Raw genomic sequence first — 18350 nt, forward strand, 5'->3', positions numbered from 1 at the left:
AATATGTTGATGATTCCTGTGTTTGTTCCAGTTATGATTTGGATGGATCCCTATATGTTATATTTTAATTCCTAGACACTAAGTATTTTCTGTTATCATTTTAAGGCTGAACCTGTGACACTGAAAGTGCCACTTTAGTTGGTGCCAAATAAATAGGCAATGAAATGCATAAATCTTTACATGTATTGTTATATTTTGCTATTTGATACCAAAATTTGCTTTGTAATTTTACAGGCTTGAAAGGCTAAATTTTATTATAACAATTTAAAATAACTTTATATCTTAGATGCGTGACCCGACAAATGCGCGAACGACAAAAGCGCGCCGACAAAACCGCGGTGCTAAAACCGCGATGTCAAAAGTGCGCTGACAAAAGCGCGCCGACAAAAGGGCGCCGACAGAAGTGCGATTTAAGTTAAGGTAAGGTTTAAGGTTAGGTTTAGGGTTAGGTTTAGGGTTAGGTTTAGGGTTAGGGTTACAGCGCGCGTCTGTCAGCACGCTGTTGTCGGCGTGCTTCAGTGCTCATTCGTCGGTGCGCTTTTGTTGGCGAGGTTTTGTCACCGCGGTTTAGTCAGGCGCGCTTTTGTCGTTCGCGCATTTGTGGTGGAACCCTTAGATGGGGACCTTTATTTTATACCAAAGTTATTTTATACCAAGATGATCATCTTCTAAGAAAACATTAGTTTCTGATGGGCTCTTGAATTAGGGAAGTTTTCAAGAAAGATATGCTGAGTTTCTTTGATTTGTAATAGTTATTATTTATTATTTCAGTTTGTATGCCGTCCTATTCCCGAGAGACTCAGGGTGGATAGGGATTTTTCCTTTTATATATGGTCATAATAACTCTCCGTGACTCAAGTAAATGGAGCCCTGATTTATGACTAGGTCAGTGTTTTTCAACCACTGTGCCGCGGCACACTAGTGTGCCGTGACATAGTGTAAGGTGTGCCGTGGGAGAATTACTTTATATATAGTCAATATAGGCACAGAGTTAAAAAAATTTAACATTTTCTAATGGTGGTGTGCCTCGTGATTTTTTTTCATGAAAAAAGTGTGCCTTTGCACAAAAAAGGTTGAAAAACACTGGACTAGGTGACTAAAAGTGAGAAAGGATTTGGTTGTAGAAAGTCTCAAAAAAGCAGAGGTTACACATACATAAAAGGTTGCTTCATGGATGCATTCTGCAGTATGGGCAGGCTGACACCCAAGAAACTTTCTCAGTTCAAATATTGATTGGATGAATCTCGAGGGATTGCATTTCCAGACTAAATCAAGAGGAATGTATGTTTGAATGCATCCAAACTTTGGAATCCATTACTCCTGTGTAATTGAAATTTCAAGGATCTTCAGACCACTTGTATGTAGCCCATTTGAGGTAATTTGATTCAAAAATTGTTGCCCAACAATGTAACATTTTGCCCAATTGAAGGTTACAAACAGAAAATAGACAGGAGACTTTTAGTAGTATATAGACTAGACAACCTGTGACTCGTTAGGTTGTTCCAAAGTTATTTCCTTACCTAGACAGGAAAACAAAGCAGGGCAAAAAAGCAATGAGAGTGGAAGTGACTTCCAACGTCTTGCCAGTTTCCTCATTAACTTTCCTTATGAAAAGCTGGCAGGCAGTGTTGGAAATGACGATTGTGTGCCAGTTATGGCACTAAAGCAGCCACAATTTTGCCAAATTTCAATCCCACAGGAGTAATGAATCTTGTATTTTGGATGCATTCTTTAAGTTTGCCCTTTTGAGGTTTGTTGATATTGTTGCCTTGTGATGCACCATTTTGCCAAATTGAAACAACAAACAGCAGAAATTATAGGCAGATAAAAAGAGAAGCTCTAAATACCACATTTTTTTTAACGAAAAGTATTCTGCAGATAACTGCTTTATTTACAATAGAAACAGAATTTCCTTTCTGTACTCTCTTCAGTTCTGCATTTTATGAAATATAGTTACAAAAATTGCAATTTTGATACTGTATTTCTTTATTAACCCATAATGTTTAAATATATTCCTAGCTTTTAACTTAGTTTTTACTTTTCCAGTCAAATATGTTTTAATTTTCTGGTTTAAGAATTGTTAAAGGAAATAACTTAATAAGATGCTTAGCTGAAGCATGTAAAAATCAAATGTTCTTCTTTCAGTGTGAAAACATAATGAATAACACATAATTTGCCATTTGTTAATGGATTCCTCAACCATTACCTGCACTCTACTTAATAATAACTTATGAGTAGTAATACAATTCATATTTCTTCCAAAAAAGGAAAATCAAATTATCAGTTACTGAAATACTGTCGATTCAATATTTGAACATTGTTTTCTAATGGTCTCTCTTCTTTGCTCTATCGCAGTGGTTCCCAAACTTGGCAACTTTAAGACTTGTGGACTTCAACTCCCAGAGTTCTCCAGCCAGAAGAGCTAGCTGGGGAATTCTGGGAGTTGAAGTCCACAAGTCTTAAAGTTGCCAAGTTTGGGAACCACTGCAATGTTTGGTGTTATCTCTTCACCATGATGACCCTCTTGTCTTTCCGTCTGGCATAATAATGCTGAAAAAAAATATTTTTTAACCACAAAGTTGTACTTTGAGATTCCCACCTCAGAACAGTTTAGAGTCTTTCCAGTTTCTCTTTTGAATTGTAAGAAGACAGGGATGGGCAAGAACTGTTACAGATGGGCAAGAACTGTTATTGATGCCAAAAAGATCCAATTTGTCCTCCCATCTGCAACCATAGCAGCTCATTTTGTGATTTTCAACCTACCTCACAGTGTTGTTGTGAAGAAATATAGGATGGTGCACTATGCAGGTATGTGCCTTGAGTTCTTGAACAAAGATGGGAGCCAGTTTGGTCTAGTGCAGGGCTGTCCAACTCCCAGCCCATGGGCTGGATGTGTCATGCGCTGGCCATGTTTAACGAAGAAGAAAAAAGTCATGTGATGCCGCCTGATGAAGTGAATTTGACACCCCTGGTCTAGTGATTAAGGCAACAGACTAGAATGCTGGAGACCACGAGTTCAGATACTGCCTTAGTTATGAAAGCCATCTGAGAAACCTTGGGCCAATCACTCTCTCTCAGCCCAATTCACCTCACAGGTGGGTTGTTGTGTGGGAAATATCGGATGACAAGACAAAGATATGTTGGATATGTTAGTTGCCTTGAGTTATTTGTAAAAATAATAAAGGCAGGATATAAACAAACTAACAAATTAAATTAAGATAAAGATATTTGTATGTGTATGTTTGTGTATTACAGAAGGGACACATAAAGGAATAAAAATATCCAGGCTGTCCTTCATGAACCTTAAAGTTGTTTCTTCCTTAAAAGCCACAGATGAATTAATTCCTTGCTGCTGCCTGGGGGTGGGGTAGGTGGATGAGATATTCCGTGGCACGACAAAACCGCGCTCCACTAAAGCGCGCCCGATTAAACCGCGTCGCTGACGTCATCAGCAGGGCGACAACAGCGACCGCGGAGAAAAAAGGGTGCTTTAAATAGTGCTTTAAAAGCAAGCCGATTCAAGTTAAGGTAAGGGTTAGGTTTAGGGTTAGGTTAAGGGTTAGGGTTAGGTTTAGGGTTAGGTTAAGGGTTAGGGTTAGGTTTAGGGTTAGGTTAAGGGTTAGGGCTAGGTTTACGGTTAGGTTAAGGGTTAGGATTAGGTTTAGCGTTAGGTTAAGGGTTAGGTTTAGGGTTAGGTTTAGGATTAGGTTAAGGGTTAGGTTTAGGGTTAGGTTTAGGATTAGGTTTAGGGGGGTTAGGTTTAGGTTTAGGGGTTAATTTTAGCTTTAGCATTCACAGCGTGCTTTTTTCTCCGCACTGTTGTCGCGCTGTGATGACGTCAGCTACGCGGTTTCGTCGAGCGCGCTTTAGTCGAACACGGTTTTGTGGTGGAACTGGGATATTCCAGACTGGCTGGAAAACTGTTACAGAATTTTGAAATAAAAAATAATGTGGCTACAGCAGCCAATAGCCATGAATCAGCCACAGCTTTCCCAAATGTCATGCTTTGGGGAATCATAGGATCCAGATTTTGTATACATTCTATAAGTTAGCCCGTTTGAGGTACCTAGCTTCAAAAAAATGTGGTCTTAGGATGCACCATTTCTCCCAAGTAAAGATCATGAAACAGGAGTTTTAGTAGTATACAGATATTGAATAGAAATATAAATAAATGTCTTCCTTGTGAGAATGTTTAGCAAACCGTACTAGAAAACATTCATAGGTAAATGAAAGGAAGCTGTTGACCTTCATTTGCTTCTCTTTGAAAATTAGCTTATTGGGAAACTATAAATTTCATCTGCTCTCTAGTATTCGGAGTCTCTTAAAGAGGACTGTTGCCATAGCAAGTCCATTGTGTAGCCATCATTCTAGCCAGGTAATTTGCGGAAAATTTAATCAAGTTGGCTTAAACAAACTTAATTGTGGGCCTCCAGTGTTTGTTGTACACCTGAGTTGTTCCTAAGTTGAATTTTGTAGTTGAATGGTTTTTACTCCTTGATAACCACTTCAGTAGCAAAACCCGCAGCACATGAATAGCATTATGCATCACTCTTTGTAGTCATGACATCTATACAGAAAGTGTACAAAGGAACCCAAGGAGAGGTTGAAATGAGAGGGTAAAGAGAGTGGCAGTGGAAATATATTTATAGTGTGTACAACTGGGTAAAGGCAAGAGAAAGATGTTATCCTAACAGAAATAACTAAAAATTATATTTTTAAAAACTATACAAGCTAGTTTTTAAGTACTGCAGTAACAACCTTTTGTATTGTATAAGTATTTCAAAGGAAGTATGTTAAAAAAAAGAATGTAATACAGGGAGTCCTCGACTTATGACCACAATTGAGCTCAAAATTTCTGTTGCTAAGTGAGACATTGGTTAAGTGAGTTTTGCCCCATTTTACGGCCTTGTTTGCCAAGGTTGTTAAGTGAATATGACCTCCCCATTAACTTTGCTTGTCAGAAGATTGGAAAAGGTGATCACATGATCCCAGGACACTGCAACCGTCATAAATATGAGTCAGTTGCCAAGCATCTGAATTTTGATCATGCAACGACCGTAAGTGTAAAAAATGGAAAGTCACTTTTTTCAGTGACATTGTGACTTTGAGTGGTCACTAAACAAACTTGTAAGTTGAGGACTACCTGTACTACAGTTAAAATACAGCTTTGAATTTTAACTTTCATAACTTTCAGTAAGCAAAATTCCTTAAGATTGTGAAGAATTTTCTTAAAAAGACATGAGAATGCATAATTAAATCTAAAGAAATTGGGCCTTCTACATCGTAAGCTAGAACAAAGAGGTCCTCGTAGATAGTTTCTCCTGAAGCTTCTCTGCCCATTTCTCTCTGATGGAAGATAACCGTATACTTTCAAGTACTCCCTGAGTTAGGTGTCTTTTTTAGATGGTTTCTTTATTGCATATCTACTCCCAATAGATGTCATAGTGTGACAGGTAGGGCAAAATGTCTGTAGTGTCCTTTGTCAATTTTAGCTTATAGGAAAGTAAGCTGTCTTAATACAGCTGACTAACGAAGAGTTCGGTAGCCAAAATTAGTCTTTTTTGTATGGAAAAAAAAATCTACAAGTTGCTTTGATAATGGAGAATGCATTTGTAATGTTCAGAATGTAGGAAGTTTTTCATTTGGACACTATTCATCTGACATACCAATTTGGAAATCTTGAGAGAGCTTTTGCAGAAAGTTTTGTTTGTTTGTGCCTGTGGGAAGTCTTTTATCTAAAATCTGTCTAGAATAATGTATTGACTCATGTACAAGAAGGAAAAAGAATACTGGAAAAAGTTCCTTTTTGAAATTTCAGTGCTAAGGAATCAAATGTACGTTACACTAAGTTGTAATGTGTTTGGTTGCTTTTTTGGCTTTGCAAGTTCAATGAATTCTTTAAGGGATAAATTATGCTATTATGTTCCTCCAGATAGACTATCCCATCCCTTATATATTGTCAGCTGGCCAGTATCTATGCACTGATAGTCATACAGATTCCTCTGCTGCCTTAAATTACTGAAATAATTCAACACCTTTGACAGAATATGGGGAAGAGCCAAATTCAATGCTCTTATTTAATTCTTGACATCTCTAGAGGAGGAGGGGGAGAGAAAAAAAGAGAACTTGAGTGATGAGATGTTTTTACCTGAGAGACAAGCTCTCAGCAAAGTTAACTATATCAGTGGTCTAATGGTCTGACAACAAAAATGTTCCCCCCTCCCACATACATTGTCATATGTAAATTATTTATGGAATAAACAATCTTCACATTATTGTTTTGTAGATTGTCCCAATGGAAGATAATTCTGCCAGCTTTTTTGACCAAAATTTCCATACTGAAGTGAAGGAAATGCTTTCTCAATGAATTTCTTAATGAAAGGCTCGTTTATGCAGATGAAGCAAGAGACCTGTGGCAATAGGATTAATTATGTTTTTAAAGTAGATGGCTTTTTTTTTTTTTAAAGCATCTGGCAGTTTCGAGCATGCCATCAGTGGCCTTTCAATTACCATAATTGCATTCTTGTTTCCATCTATAGATTTTGGGATTTCTCCAAGCCTGACCCTCTGCTTGAAACTGTGGAGCATCATACGGAATTTACTTGTGGACTAGATTTAAGTTTGCATGATTCGGGTCAGGTAAGAAAATAAGAGAATTTTTTAAAATGTGGATGTAAACCCAGCTGAAATATGGATTATGCATAGTGGCTCTTTTGAAATCTGCAAATTTATGTAATGAATATGCAAAAATAAAACAATGGAGTCAACCAGCAACAAATTCCTTCAGTCATCTGTCAGTCAGCAATCCATGTGGTCCTAAAGATTTTAACTCATTTTACATCAATTGTTTATCCTTGTAAAGACAACTGAGCTAAAAAACTGAATAATTGTGTCTTTTCTTTTTGATTGCTGCTTTTTTGTTATTTTCACAGTGCTGAACTATTTTGAGTTTTTTTTCCCACTTTTATAGAGGAAGAATTTTATTTTTATTTAATTCCTTTCCTTTTCTTCAAGATGCAAAGGTCTTGTCATTCTTGGCATCCTTTATTAATTTCTGCTGATTCTAAATGTTGGCTTTTTTTGGATACTATTTCTACAATCTAGACTACTGTATGTAATCTTTTTAGTGATTTATGTCTCTTTCCAACTCTTCTATATGTCCTTTGTGACTTTCAGATTTTCACTATGCCTTTCTCATTAGAATTGCTTTCAGTGATGTTTTTCATATAGTAAAAAAAGTTAACAGATTTTAGTACATGGACAAGATTTATGTCCTGATGCCTCCACAAAATAATAAATTAAAACTATTTTGTATCCCAAATAGTCTAGGTGATTAATTAAATTTATTATTTTCATCAGCTAACATAGTGATAGGTATAAAAATGGTTCAAATTTTGCATTGATTTATGTCATTTGCATACGTACTTACAGAGGTGACAAAAATGATATGTTAACACAAATAACATTAATTCAGATTTGACTTCTCCATCAGCTTCTATTATTAATGTATTTTACTTGCTGTTCTGAGTTAATTAAATATGATTTCTTAAAATATAAGTAATCTAAGCTCCCCGTGGAGCTTCGTACCCTCACCACCCTCCAGACCTTCCGCACAGCCCTTAGAATCTGGCTATCCCGTCAGGTGACCTTGATGGCACAGATAAACCTCCAGGTGACCTGTGACTAGCAACAACTTGCTAAAAATGACCAGCTGTCTGCAATGAGTATAAATCCTTCCATTTTCCACCATCCAGTCAGAGCTGAAGAAGCTTCTTGAATGAGATATGAAATGTCTTCAAAGAAAAACCATATAAGTAATCTACTTAATTATAGTTTTTTTTTAAAAAAATCATTTAATATCAAAATCCTCCTAACATTACAGGATCACTTTCTTCCATCATTCTTAGTTTTCTCATTTCCTCAATTAAGTCTTCCTTGTTAATTATTCTGAAATCAAGTGAAGAGGACCTTATTTCCTTCTAGCATTCCTTGAAGAAATTTTTTTGACAAGGCAGATCAGGGACTTCTAGAAGGAGTATGTTTAGCAGAATCTGTATCCAAACTTTTGTAACCTGACTCTCCCCTCCCTCTAGAAAAACCCATTCACACAAAAGCTTCTCCCAAGATCAGAGGTGTCTGCCAATTGACATAGGTCATGACCTTTTTCATGGGTGAAAGAAAAGTCCGTCCCTCTCCCTACAAGCGTTTAGCTACTTTTCTCCTTCCTCTTTATACTCTATGCCACAGCCTGTGCCAGCAGTGTATTCTGGTCCTTCAGCTTAAATTGACATAAAAATGAGCTTCTGACATTCTCATTATAAAACCATTTCCTTGACTTCATCCCACACTTATCTGCTAATATGTTTTTTTAAATGTTGACTGATGTAGTATATATTTTAATTGTGTTCTCAGAAAATAATGTTTGTCTCTTGTTTCATGGAACAGATATAATATCAGTTCCATGAATCATTGTACCTTGAAAGAAATGCAAGCATTTATCAGATAATGTTCCCTGCAGGTTTGTTAGCCATCACTAAATATAAGAGGAAAAAATGAAATCACATTCTATTTGTGGTGCCAGTAATGCAAACCTTCTTGAGGCTGTAGTAAAACAATAGGATCAACAAAATGAAAAATACTGAGTCTCCTATATTTCAAGTATGTCAAACATCCCCCCCTCCCCAAATATAAATAAATTACATTAAACACACTGTATCAGAAGATCAGGAAATAATGGGTTTTACAATATTTGTTTTCGATAATCCCTAAATTAATCTCTACTAAATTTACAAATCTACATGCTGTTCATAAGTATTAGTATCAGGAAACACTTTAGAACAAAGGTTGACAGTTTTTCTATGGTTAAGGTATGAGTATTAGGAAATGAGGGCTTATACATAGTGTATTTTGCTGTTAAAAATAGTATCATTAGTGGCAGGTTTAAACTTCATATAACCATGCTGTTGATATTTAGCCATTTACTCTGCTGGGAGTTCCTTAAAACAGAACTACAGAAGTTGCGGCTAGTTCACAAAGTTACCTCTTTTTTAAAATAGGGTGGTAAACACCTAGGCCACATAATATACTTAATGTCAATATTTTGTATTAAACTGACTTCATTAATTATCTCAACAAAATATAATTATACATAGTTATGCAGATACTTGTTATGTTTGGAAAAGATCGGTCTCCTTTTAAATTTCTCCATTTTAAATTTTAATCAGATTTAGGACTTCTGTGTTTGAATATCTCAAGGTTTGGTTTCCCCCCCTCTCTTTTCCCCCAATGTCTTCTGTGTTGATCAAATATATAGTTTTTTAAAAGTTCAGACATATGTTGAGAACATGTATGAGGCAGGTTACTTTCAAGCTATCATTAAAAAGAAAGCCAGGAGCATATTTTTAAATCGTGTTTGGGAGGTACAGTTCTACTGAGATTTCTTTTCTTACAAACATTTTGCTACTACTGAAACATCATTTGAATTTTTATATAGCATAATTTTACTGATCTAAATTGAATGGTTGAAAAGTTCCAGCTCTGCTTTAATGCCAAATTTATTTCTTTACTTGATTGAATATATTACTTTGAAGATATAAAGAAGTGAGGAAATATTGCTCAAGGCACAAAGGTCTCGAGATTAAGGTATTTTGGCTCTGCTTGAGTAATAAGGCTAGATAGTGTTTAAAGAAAGAAATGACAGTCTGAGGTTCTTTTCTCTATTTCTATGCCTACTTATCATCAAGTCTTCCACACTACCAGTGCTAGGCTCACACATGTAAATGAAAGCTTTCTGCTGAGCAAGACTTTTTCTGTAGCTCTTGTCTGCCTGAAAACAGGATTAGGTACTTTGAATAGGCAAAAAGAACATTGTGAAAGTTCTTTGAAGTATGAATTTATAGTTCAGTTTTCTTAATTATAATGTTGCCGTTTCTTAAAAGGGAAACATAAGGATTTTTTTTCTTAAGCACTGAAGGATGAGATACTTACAAATACTATATACATATGTTGTCGTTTGCAAATCATATTGTCGAAAAGTTTCTTTGAGATTAAAACTTAAGTTATAGATTAGATTCTTTGCATTGGAATTCCTTTCCTATGGCAATGATTGGTCTTAGTAGAAAGCAGAACTGCAACTCTACTGGTAGGTGGTGAGTTACCTGCAGTATTTCATGCTTCAACCCTGCTTCAAAGATCATTTCTGAAATGAGCTTTTGTTAGTGAAGCTGAAATGAAACTGATTGTATCTGTGAACTGAAAACCAGAGTTTTCAGAATAAGTGAATGATACAGAACTTTTTAATAACAATGTAGTCTTTTAATACATTATAGTACCTTTTAACTTTGTATCTATCTAAAGGAAATGAGGGACCTTTGAGGATGGGATCAGGTGGACTTTTGAAGTGGGAGGGAAGGTGGTTTTATATTTGCAGGATAAAGGCAGCCATTGTTTCCCTCCTCCCCCCCCCAAGTTTTTTATTTCATACTGCTTATACATATCAATGCATGAATAGTGTGATATTTGGCTATCATACATTTAAATTCAAATAGGCATAATATTACTACTCATAGTTATTACATTTCATTTTCATTATTTCATATTGTTTACACATACATTTTACTACCACCCTTCAAATTCTAAACCTCCCTCTTGTTTTTTCATATATCTTAATATATTTATATATATGCAGTGTGTGTATGTGTGTGTGTGTGTATGTATGTATGTAAGAGTGTGTGTGTGTGTGTGTGTGTGTGTATATATATATATATATACACACACACACACACACACACACTGTATTATATATAGTATACACACACACACTATTATTCCCTTCTTATTTCTATCTCTCTTAACTTTTCCCCCCAATATCACTATAATATTCAAAGATGTTTCTTTTCTATTTCTCATCTTTCATCTGTTTTATTATTTACATTTCCCTTATTTAGATCTTCACATCTATTTATGTTACAATTTCATCCATTCTTTCATTATTCAAAGTCTCAATGTACACTTTTAGTAGCAATCACAATCATTTAAACATTTAAAGTACATCTATTCATGTTCTTTCCAATCCTTCAATCCCTGTAATTCTAATGTTAATACACATGTTTACATTAAAGTATATTCTTTTATTATCTAATCACCCATTATTTAATTTTATCATTTCACTGCTAATAATATTTTTATGCATATTTAATAATACCATCATTCAAGCTCCAATTTTCCAATTAATGCTTAATTCTTATTCACAATTCCGCTATTTCACTCTATCTGTTTATATTAGGATATTATCCTAATGCCTGGTCACACTACATACAAAATAATTATCCAGCCTAAATAATTCTAATATTAATATTATTAATATTAAAAACACATGTTTTTATTGAGATATATTCATGGAAGATCTTTTACTCTCTTTAAGGCAGCCATTGTTTAAAGGGAGCAGATCATATTCAAAAGAGAGAAATTCTTCTCCTTCCATTATGGATTTTTGCAAATATAAATGAGAAGCACAATGATAAGCACCTCCTACATATATTTTTAATCTATCCCTCTCAACTTTGTGAACTTTAAAGATGTGTAGATTCCCAGAATTCCCCCAGTCAGCACATTTTAAAGTTCACAAGGTTAAAAACCATAGTTGTATCTTGTAGACACTCAGCATCACTCTCTCTACATCTTTCTCTTCTCTTCTCTATCATGTTTATTTTCCACCTAATCCCATCCTCGTCTTGTTTTTCTTCTTCTTATGTCTCTTTCCTTCCTTTCTCAGTGTAGCCATCCCTTGGTCACATGTGTCCCACAAGAAGGCCTATTCAAAATGTAATAGATATAAAGAGATACAATCAGATTAGGGCATGTTTATAGATGCTAAACTTTTTTCCATTGAAAAAAATGAATAAATATCAACCAACAGTACCTGAGGGTAGAGCAAGAAGCAATGGACAGAAACTAATCAAGGAGAGAAGCAATTTAGAACTAAGGAGAAATTTCCTGACAGTTAGAACAATTAATTAGTGGAACAGCTTGCCTCCAGAAGTTCTGAATGCTCCAACATTGGACGTTTTTTAGAAGATTGGACAACCATTTGTCTGAAGGGTTGTAGGGTTTCCTGCCTAAGCACTAGAAGACCTCTAAGCTCCCTTCCAACTCTGTTATTTTATTCTAGTCTAAAATCTAAGATTTTTATCTTCTCCTTTTTCAATCCCAAAGATGGTCATCAATACTACTAGAAATGGCTTTGATCAACAAAATAAAACTATAAGTTAATTAACCAACTGAGGATCTATTAGGGAGCTAACTTAACTGGGTAATGGAAACTAGCCTTACTAATGAATAAAAATTGAATAATTAAAACTGAACATGTCTTTGCCAGCCTACATACTTATCTAGTTCATTTTTTTTTTTGTTTTTGGAGGAGGGAAGGGAAGCTTAATTCATTTGTTGCAAACAAATTTGCCAGAGGGTTGCCATAACCCAGGAACAGAGGTATATATGATGCCCTGGCATGGAACATTCTGGCCCTGAAATAGATTATTCTGATTTTTGATTGTTTTTGAAGTGGGTTGGCTCTTCTGAGCTTTGTCAGAATGGCATATTTCAGGATTTAACCATTTCTGAGAAACTCAGTGACCTGTTCTGTGATTGGAACTCCCTGTTCCAAAGGTTGAAGGTTCTGTGACAAAGCGTACTGAATTTCTTTGTAGTAATATCCCGCCTCAAAGTAAGCAGCTACTCTTCTACTTTGTACTGCTCTGGGAACTTCCCCTTAAGCAAGACTATTGCTATCCCGTCAGGCCTGGGGATAAGATTCTAATCCGCCCCACCCGAATGCTGAATGAAAGTTGTGTTTTATTGTTTTATTTTTTATTTACGCACTGTCTTATGTTTTATCTTGCACCCCCCTTCCCATGAACTGTAAGCCGCCCTGAGTCCCCTCAGGGAAAAGGGCGGCCTATAAATAACAAATAAATTCTAAATTCTAAATTCTAAATTAAGGGGAAGCTTTTTACTGGTAGGCTTTATTATTATATACTTTATTCATTAAACATGAATCTCAGTCAACTGAACATTCAAAAATGCATTACAAATGGTTCCACCACAAAACCGCGGTAGACAAAAGCGCGCTCAACGAAAGCGCGTACGTGACATCATCACAGCGCGACGAAAACATCGCGCTGTGAGCGGTAAATTTAAAATTAAAGCGAAAACCTTACCCTAACCCCCCCAAACCTAACCCTAAACCTAACCCTTAACCTAACCCTAAACCTAACCCTAAACCTAACCCTAAACCTAACCCTTAACGTAACCCTAAACCTAACCCTAACCCTTAACCTAACCCTAACCCTAACCCTAACCCTTACCTTTATGTGAATCGGCTTGCTTTAATTTTATTTTAATTTCAATTTAATTTATTTTTAATTTTTTTCGTCGCGCTGCTGATGACGTCAGGTACGCGCTTTCGTCGAGCGTGGTTTTGTCTACCGCGGTTTTGACGGGTCACGATTACAAATACCAGTGACTGGTGCTAATGGTTGATACGGTTTGCTGCCAGCGTCCTAGATTTCAACCAAGTACCACCTTAAGTTGTACGATGTTCCAAATAGGGCAGTTTTTTGCAGTTCCGCTGGTGTTATTGCAGAAAGCTGTAATTTGTTGCTGTATCTTATAAAATTCTTGGACATGGTGCCAAGTGCTCCGATGACAGTGGGTATCACTTTTACATACTTCATCCATAGCTGTGTAGTTTCGATGGCCAGGTCGCAATATTTCATTATTTTTTCTAGTTCTTTTTCTTCGACTCTGGCATCTCCTGGAACAGCGATATCAATAAACTACACTTCGGCCCTCTACAACCGTTATATCTGTGCTTGTCCTTGAGCAGCCAGTATTAAACCTTCCATTTCTTTTTTGATGGTTCCCCTCCTAAGCCATGTCCATGTCAAATTGTCATCACACTTTTCTTCAATGTTTTTCAAGTGCTGTCTATGCAAAGCATTGGTTTTCTATCTATTTAATCTGTCATCCAGCTGTTTTTCCTTATATTCTGCCTTTGTTTCTGTTGTTTTTATGCTGTTCTCCGTTTTCACAGCCTGCAGCAATTTTTCTGTACTTTGGTTCACATAATCATTTAAACTTTGTTTTTCTTCTTCTGCAGTTTGATGGATTTGCAATAGCCCCCTGCCCCCTATTTTTCTTGTCAGGTACAACCTGTCGATGTCACTTAGTGGATGTAAAGCGTGGTACATATTTAAAAGTTTGTGTGTTTTCCGGTTCAAGTTTTCCAGTCCAGCCAAAGTCCAGTTGATGATTCCAGCTGAGTAGCGTATCATTGGAACTGCCCATGTATTAATGGCTTTAATTATGTTTCCAGCATTCAGCTTTGATTTAAATATTTTGGGGACCCTCCTGATATATTCCTTTTGCATTGACTCTTTGACTTTTCCATTCAAGATGTTACCTGCTTCCAATATGCCTAGGTACTTGTAACCATCATCCCTTGCTAATGCTTTCACTATATTTCCATTTCCCAGTTCTATTCCTTCTGTTTTTCCATTTTTCCTCGCCGCATGGATAATGTAGCACATTTTTCAAGTTCAAAGTTCATTTTGATGTCACTGCTGAACAGTTGAACTGTGTTGAGTATTGATTTAAGTTCAGTGGGGGCTTTTGGCATACATTTTAAAGTCATCCATGTATAGTAGATGGTTTATCTTGCCATGTTGGCTTGAGATTTGGCATCCCAGTTTTGTGTTTTGTAGGATTATTGTCAGTGGAATGAATGCAATATTGAACAGTAGTGGTGAAAGTGAATCTCCTTGGAAGATTCCTTGTCTGATGTTGATTTCACCAATGTTCTCCCCATTTGTTGTTAGAACTGTTTTCCATTTTTGCATATTTGCTTTCAAAAATGTACAGATATTTTTGCTGATTCCAAAGTTTTCCAGACAGGTGTTAATCCAGCTGTGGGGTAATCAATCCACACCATATTTAAATTTGTTTTTCTTCATTTTGCATTTTTTAGTACCATTTTGTCTATGAGCAGCTGATCTTTTGTTCCTCTTTATTTTTTATAATTTCCTTTTTGTTCTGGATACAAACTGTTTTCCATCAGATGATTGAATACTGAATTTGCCAGTATCCTTGTAAAAAGTTTGAATGTTGTTGGCAGACAGGTAATTGTTGCTTGGTTCTGTGCCTTTTTCTGAGTCTTTCATTATGAAGTATGTTTGACCAGCTGTTAACCATTCTTTGCTTGTTGCATTTTGAAGCATTTGATCAAATTGAGTGGCCATGTGATGATGGAGGCTGGTCAGGTGTTTTAACCAGTATCCATGCAGTTCATCCAGGCCAGGTACCCTCCAGTTCTTGACCTTCTTTGCTTGTTTTGCCACCATGTCAGTTTTTATTACAATATTTTCTATCTTGTTTTGTGTTGTTTGTTGTTGAATATTTTTGATCCAGGAGATAGTGTTGTTGTGTTCCACTGGGTTTTCCCACAGTTCTTTTCAAAAGTTCACAGTTTTTTCTTCACATGGGTGAACATTAGTTTGGATTCGATTTTCATCAAGGGGCCGGTAAAGAGGTGTTGGTTTCTTCTGAACTGGACATTTTCATGATATTGTTTTATTCATCCTTAGTATCTTTCAATTTTCCTTGCTGTTGCTATTGCATGATGATGATGATGATGATGATGATGATGATGATGATGATGATGATGATTATTATTATTATACAATTGTATCACAGTGGCCAGTTGTTTCACTGGATTTGGCATTGGTTACTAGTCGCCCCCCCCCCCCCAAGGGGCCTAGGACATCGTAACGTATTTTTTGTAATATGCGTGCAGATCCAAGCAGTGCGGCTTTTTGCATTTGACTGATGGTGATTTTTGTCAATTTTTAACTGTTTTAAATGTAATTCCAGTGCTTTTGGAATAGCTCCCAGTGTGCCAATTACCACTGGAATTATCACTGCTGGTTTGTGCCATAATCATTGAATTTCGATTTTTAAGTCCTGGTATTTTGCGATTTTTTCATGTTCCTTCTCGGCGACCCTGCTATCACCTGGTATTGTGATGTCTATGATTGTGACCTTATTTTTCTCAACCAGTGTGATGTCTGGTGTATTATGCGCCAGTATTTTGTCCGTTTGTATACGGAAATCCCACAAGATCTTGACCATCTGATTTTCGGTGACTTTTTCAGGCTGATGTTCCCACCAGTTTGTTGCTGTTTTAATATTATAATTTTTACACAAATTCCAATGGATCATTTGCGCTACTGAATTGTGCCACAATTTATAATCAGTCTGGGCGATTTTTTTACAGCAGCTGAGTATGTGATCAACAGTTTCATCAGCTTCTTTGCAAAGTCTGCATTTGGCATCATCAGAGGATTTTTCAATTTTGGCCTTAATGGCATTTGTGCGGATAGCTTGTTCTTGCGCAGCCAGGATTAGTGACTCTGTTTCTTTCTTTAATGTACCTGTTGTTAACCATAACCAAGTTTGTTCACTTTATCTTTTATTTTTTCCAGAAATTGGCCATGCAGTGCTTTGTTCTGCCAACTCTCCATTCTTGATTTTATCACATCTTTTCTGTATTCTTGTTTTGTCTGTTGGGCCTTCAGTAGATTTTTGTTCTTTACTTCGATTAATAGATGTTCTTGACTTTCTTTTAAATAATCAGCCAGTGCATGTTTTTCTTCTTCAACTGTTTGCTTCACTTGTAATAATCCTCTGCCACCTGATTTTCGGGGCAGATATAGTCTATCAGTATCACCACGTGGATGTAAACTGTAGTGAATTGTCATTAGTTTCCTGGTTTTTCGGTTCAAAAGGTCCAAATCAGCTTGTGTCCAGTTAACTATACCAGCTGTGTATCTTATAACTGGTATTGCCCAGGTATTTATGGCCTTGATTGTATTTCCACCATTCAATTTAGATTTCAAAATTTTCCTAACTCTGTTGGTGTACTCTCGCCTGACAATAGTTTTTACTTCTCCATGCTTGATGTTATCCAACTGCAGAATGCCTAAGTATTTGTAGGCTTCATTTTCTTTGCATTTAATTAATTGGCCATTGGGCATTTCAATTCCCTCACATGCAGTGATTTTGCCCCTTTTTATGGATACAGTGGAGCATTTTTCCATGCCAAACTGCATTGAAATGTCGGTGCTGCATACTCGGACTGTGTTTGTCAGTGATTGGATTTCTATTTCTGACTTTCCATAGAGTTTCAAATCATCCATATATAGTAAATGCGAAATTTTTTCAGCTTCTTTGGCTGTTTGGTAGCCTAATTTCATTTTTTTTAAGATTACTGATAGTGGGATCATTGCGATGATGAAGAGAAGAGGTGAAAGTGAATCACCCTGGAAAATTCCTCACTTGATATTAACCATTCCGTAGATCTCATTCCCTACTGCCAACTCAGTTCTCCATTGTTTCATCGCCTTTTCAGTAAAGGATGTAATATTTTTGCTAATGCCAGTTGTTTCTAAGCATTTTATGATCCAACTATGTGGCAGTGAGTCAAATGCCTTTTTGTAATCAATCCAGACTATATTCAAGTTCATTTTTCTGTTCTTACAATTTTCTAATATCATTTTATCAATTAGAAGCTGATCTTTTGTGCCCCTGCTCCTTCTTTTGTTGCCTTTTTGCTCTACTGGCAAGATGTTGTTTGTTTCCAAATAATCCATCATGTTATCTGCAATAATGCCTGTGAGTAATTTGAAGGTTGTTGGCAAGCATGTTATTGGTCTGTAGTTTTCAGGTGTTGTTCCTTTAGTTGTATCTTTCTAAATCAAGTATGTTTTTCCAGTTGTCAACCATTCATCAATTTGGCCCTTTTGTAAAATTTCATTCAGTTGCCTGACCAATATTGCATGTAAACTGGTCAGATATTTGAGCCAGAAACCATGTAATTGGTCCTTTCCAGGTGATGTCCAATTCTTTACCTTTTTAACTCGATTTTTGACCATCTCAGTTGTTATTTCTAATACTTGCATTTGTTTGTTGCCAATGCTTTTCTCAAAGTCATGTATCCACTTTGCTTCCTTGTTGTAGTCCTTTGCATTTTCCCACAATTCTTTCCAGAATTCAACTGTGGCCTGTTTTTCTGGTTTTTCACTTTTGGTGTCACCATTCACATTAAGACTTTGATAAAAATGCCGTTGGTCTGATCGAAATTGCTGATTTTGTTTATATTGGATGATTCGTGCCTCATATCTTTCAATTTTTCTAGCTGTTGCTGTTATCTGCTGTTTTACAATCTCTACAGCTTCATTGATGTTTCTTGTATCCAATCTATATCTTCTGATTAGCCGATCTATGATTTTGTTGTT

At 36.2% G+C, this 18350-nt stretch overlaps 1 protein-coding gene across 1 annotated transcript in view; it reads left to right on the plus strand.

Moving 5' to 3' along the window:
• Positions 1-18350, plus strand: part of PEX7 (peroxisomal biogenesis factor 7) — a 69908-nt gene that overhangs the window by 42061 nt on the left and 9497 nt on the right. The window contains 1 exon segment of the mRNA XM_032217015.1: positions 6540-6639. Within this exon segment, the coding sequence (XP_032072906.1) occupies positions 6540-6639 (100 nt within the window).

This window comes from Thamnophis elegans, chromosome 4 (assembly GCF_009769535.1).
Source record: "Thamnophis elegans isolate rThaEle1 chromosome 4, rThaEle1.pri, whole genome shotgun sequence".
Classification (NCBI taxonomy): Eukaryota; Metazoa; Chordata; class Lepidosauria; order Squamata; family Colubridae; genus Thamnophis; species Thamnophis elegans.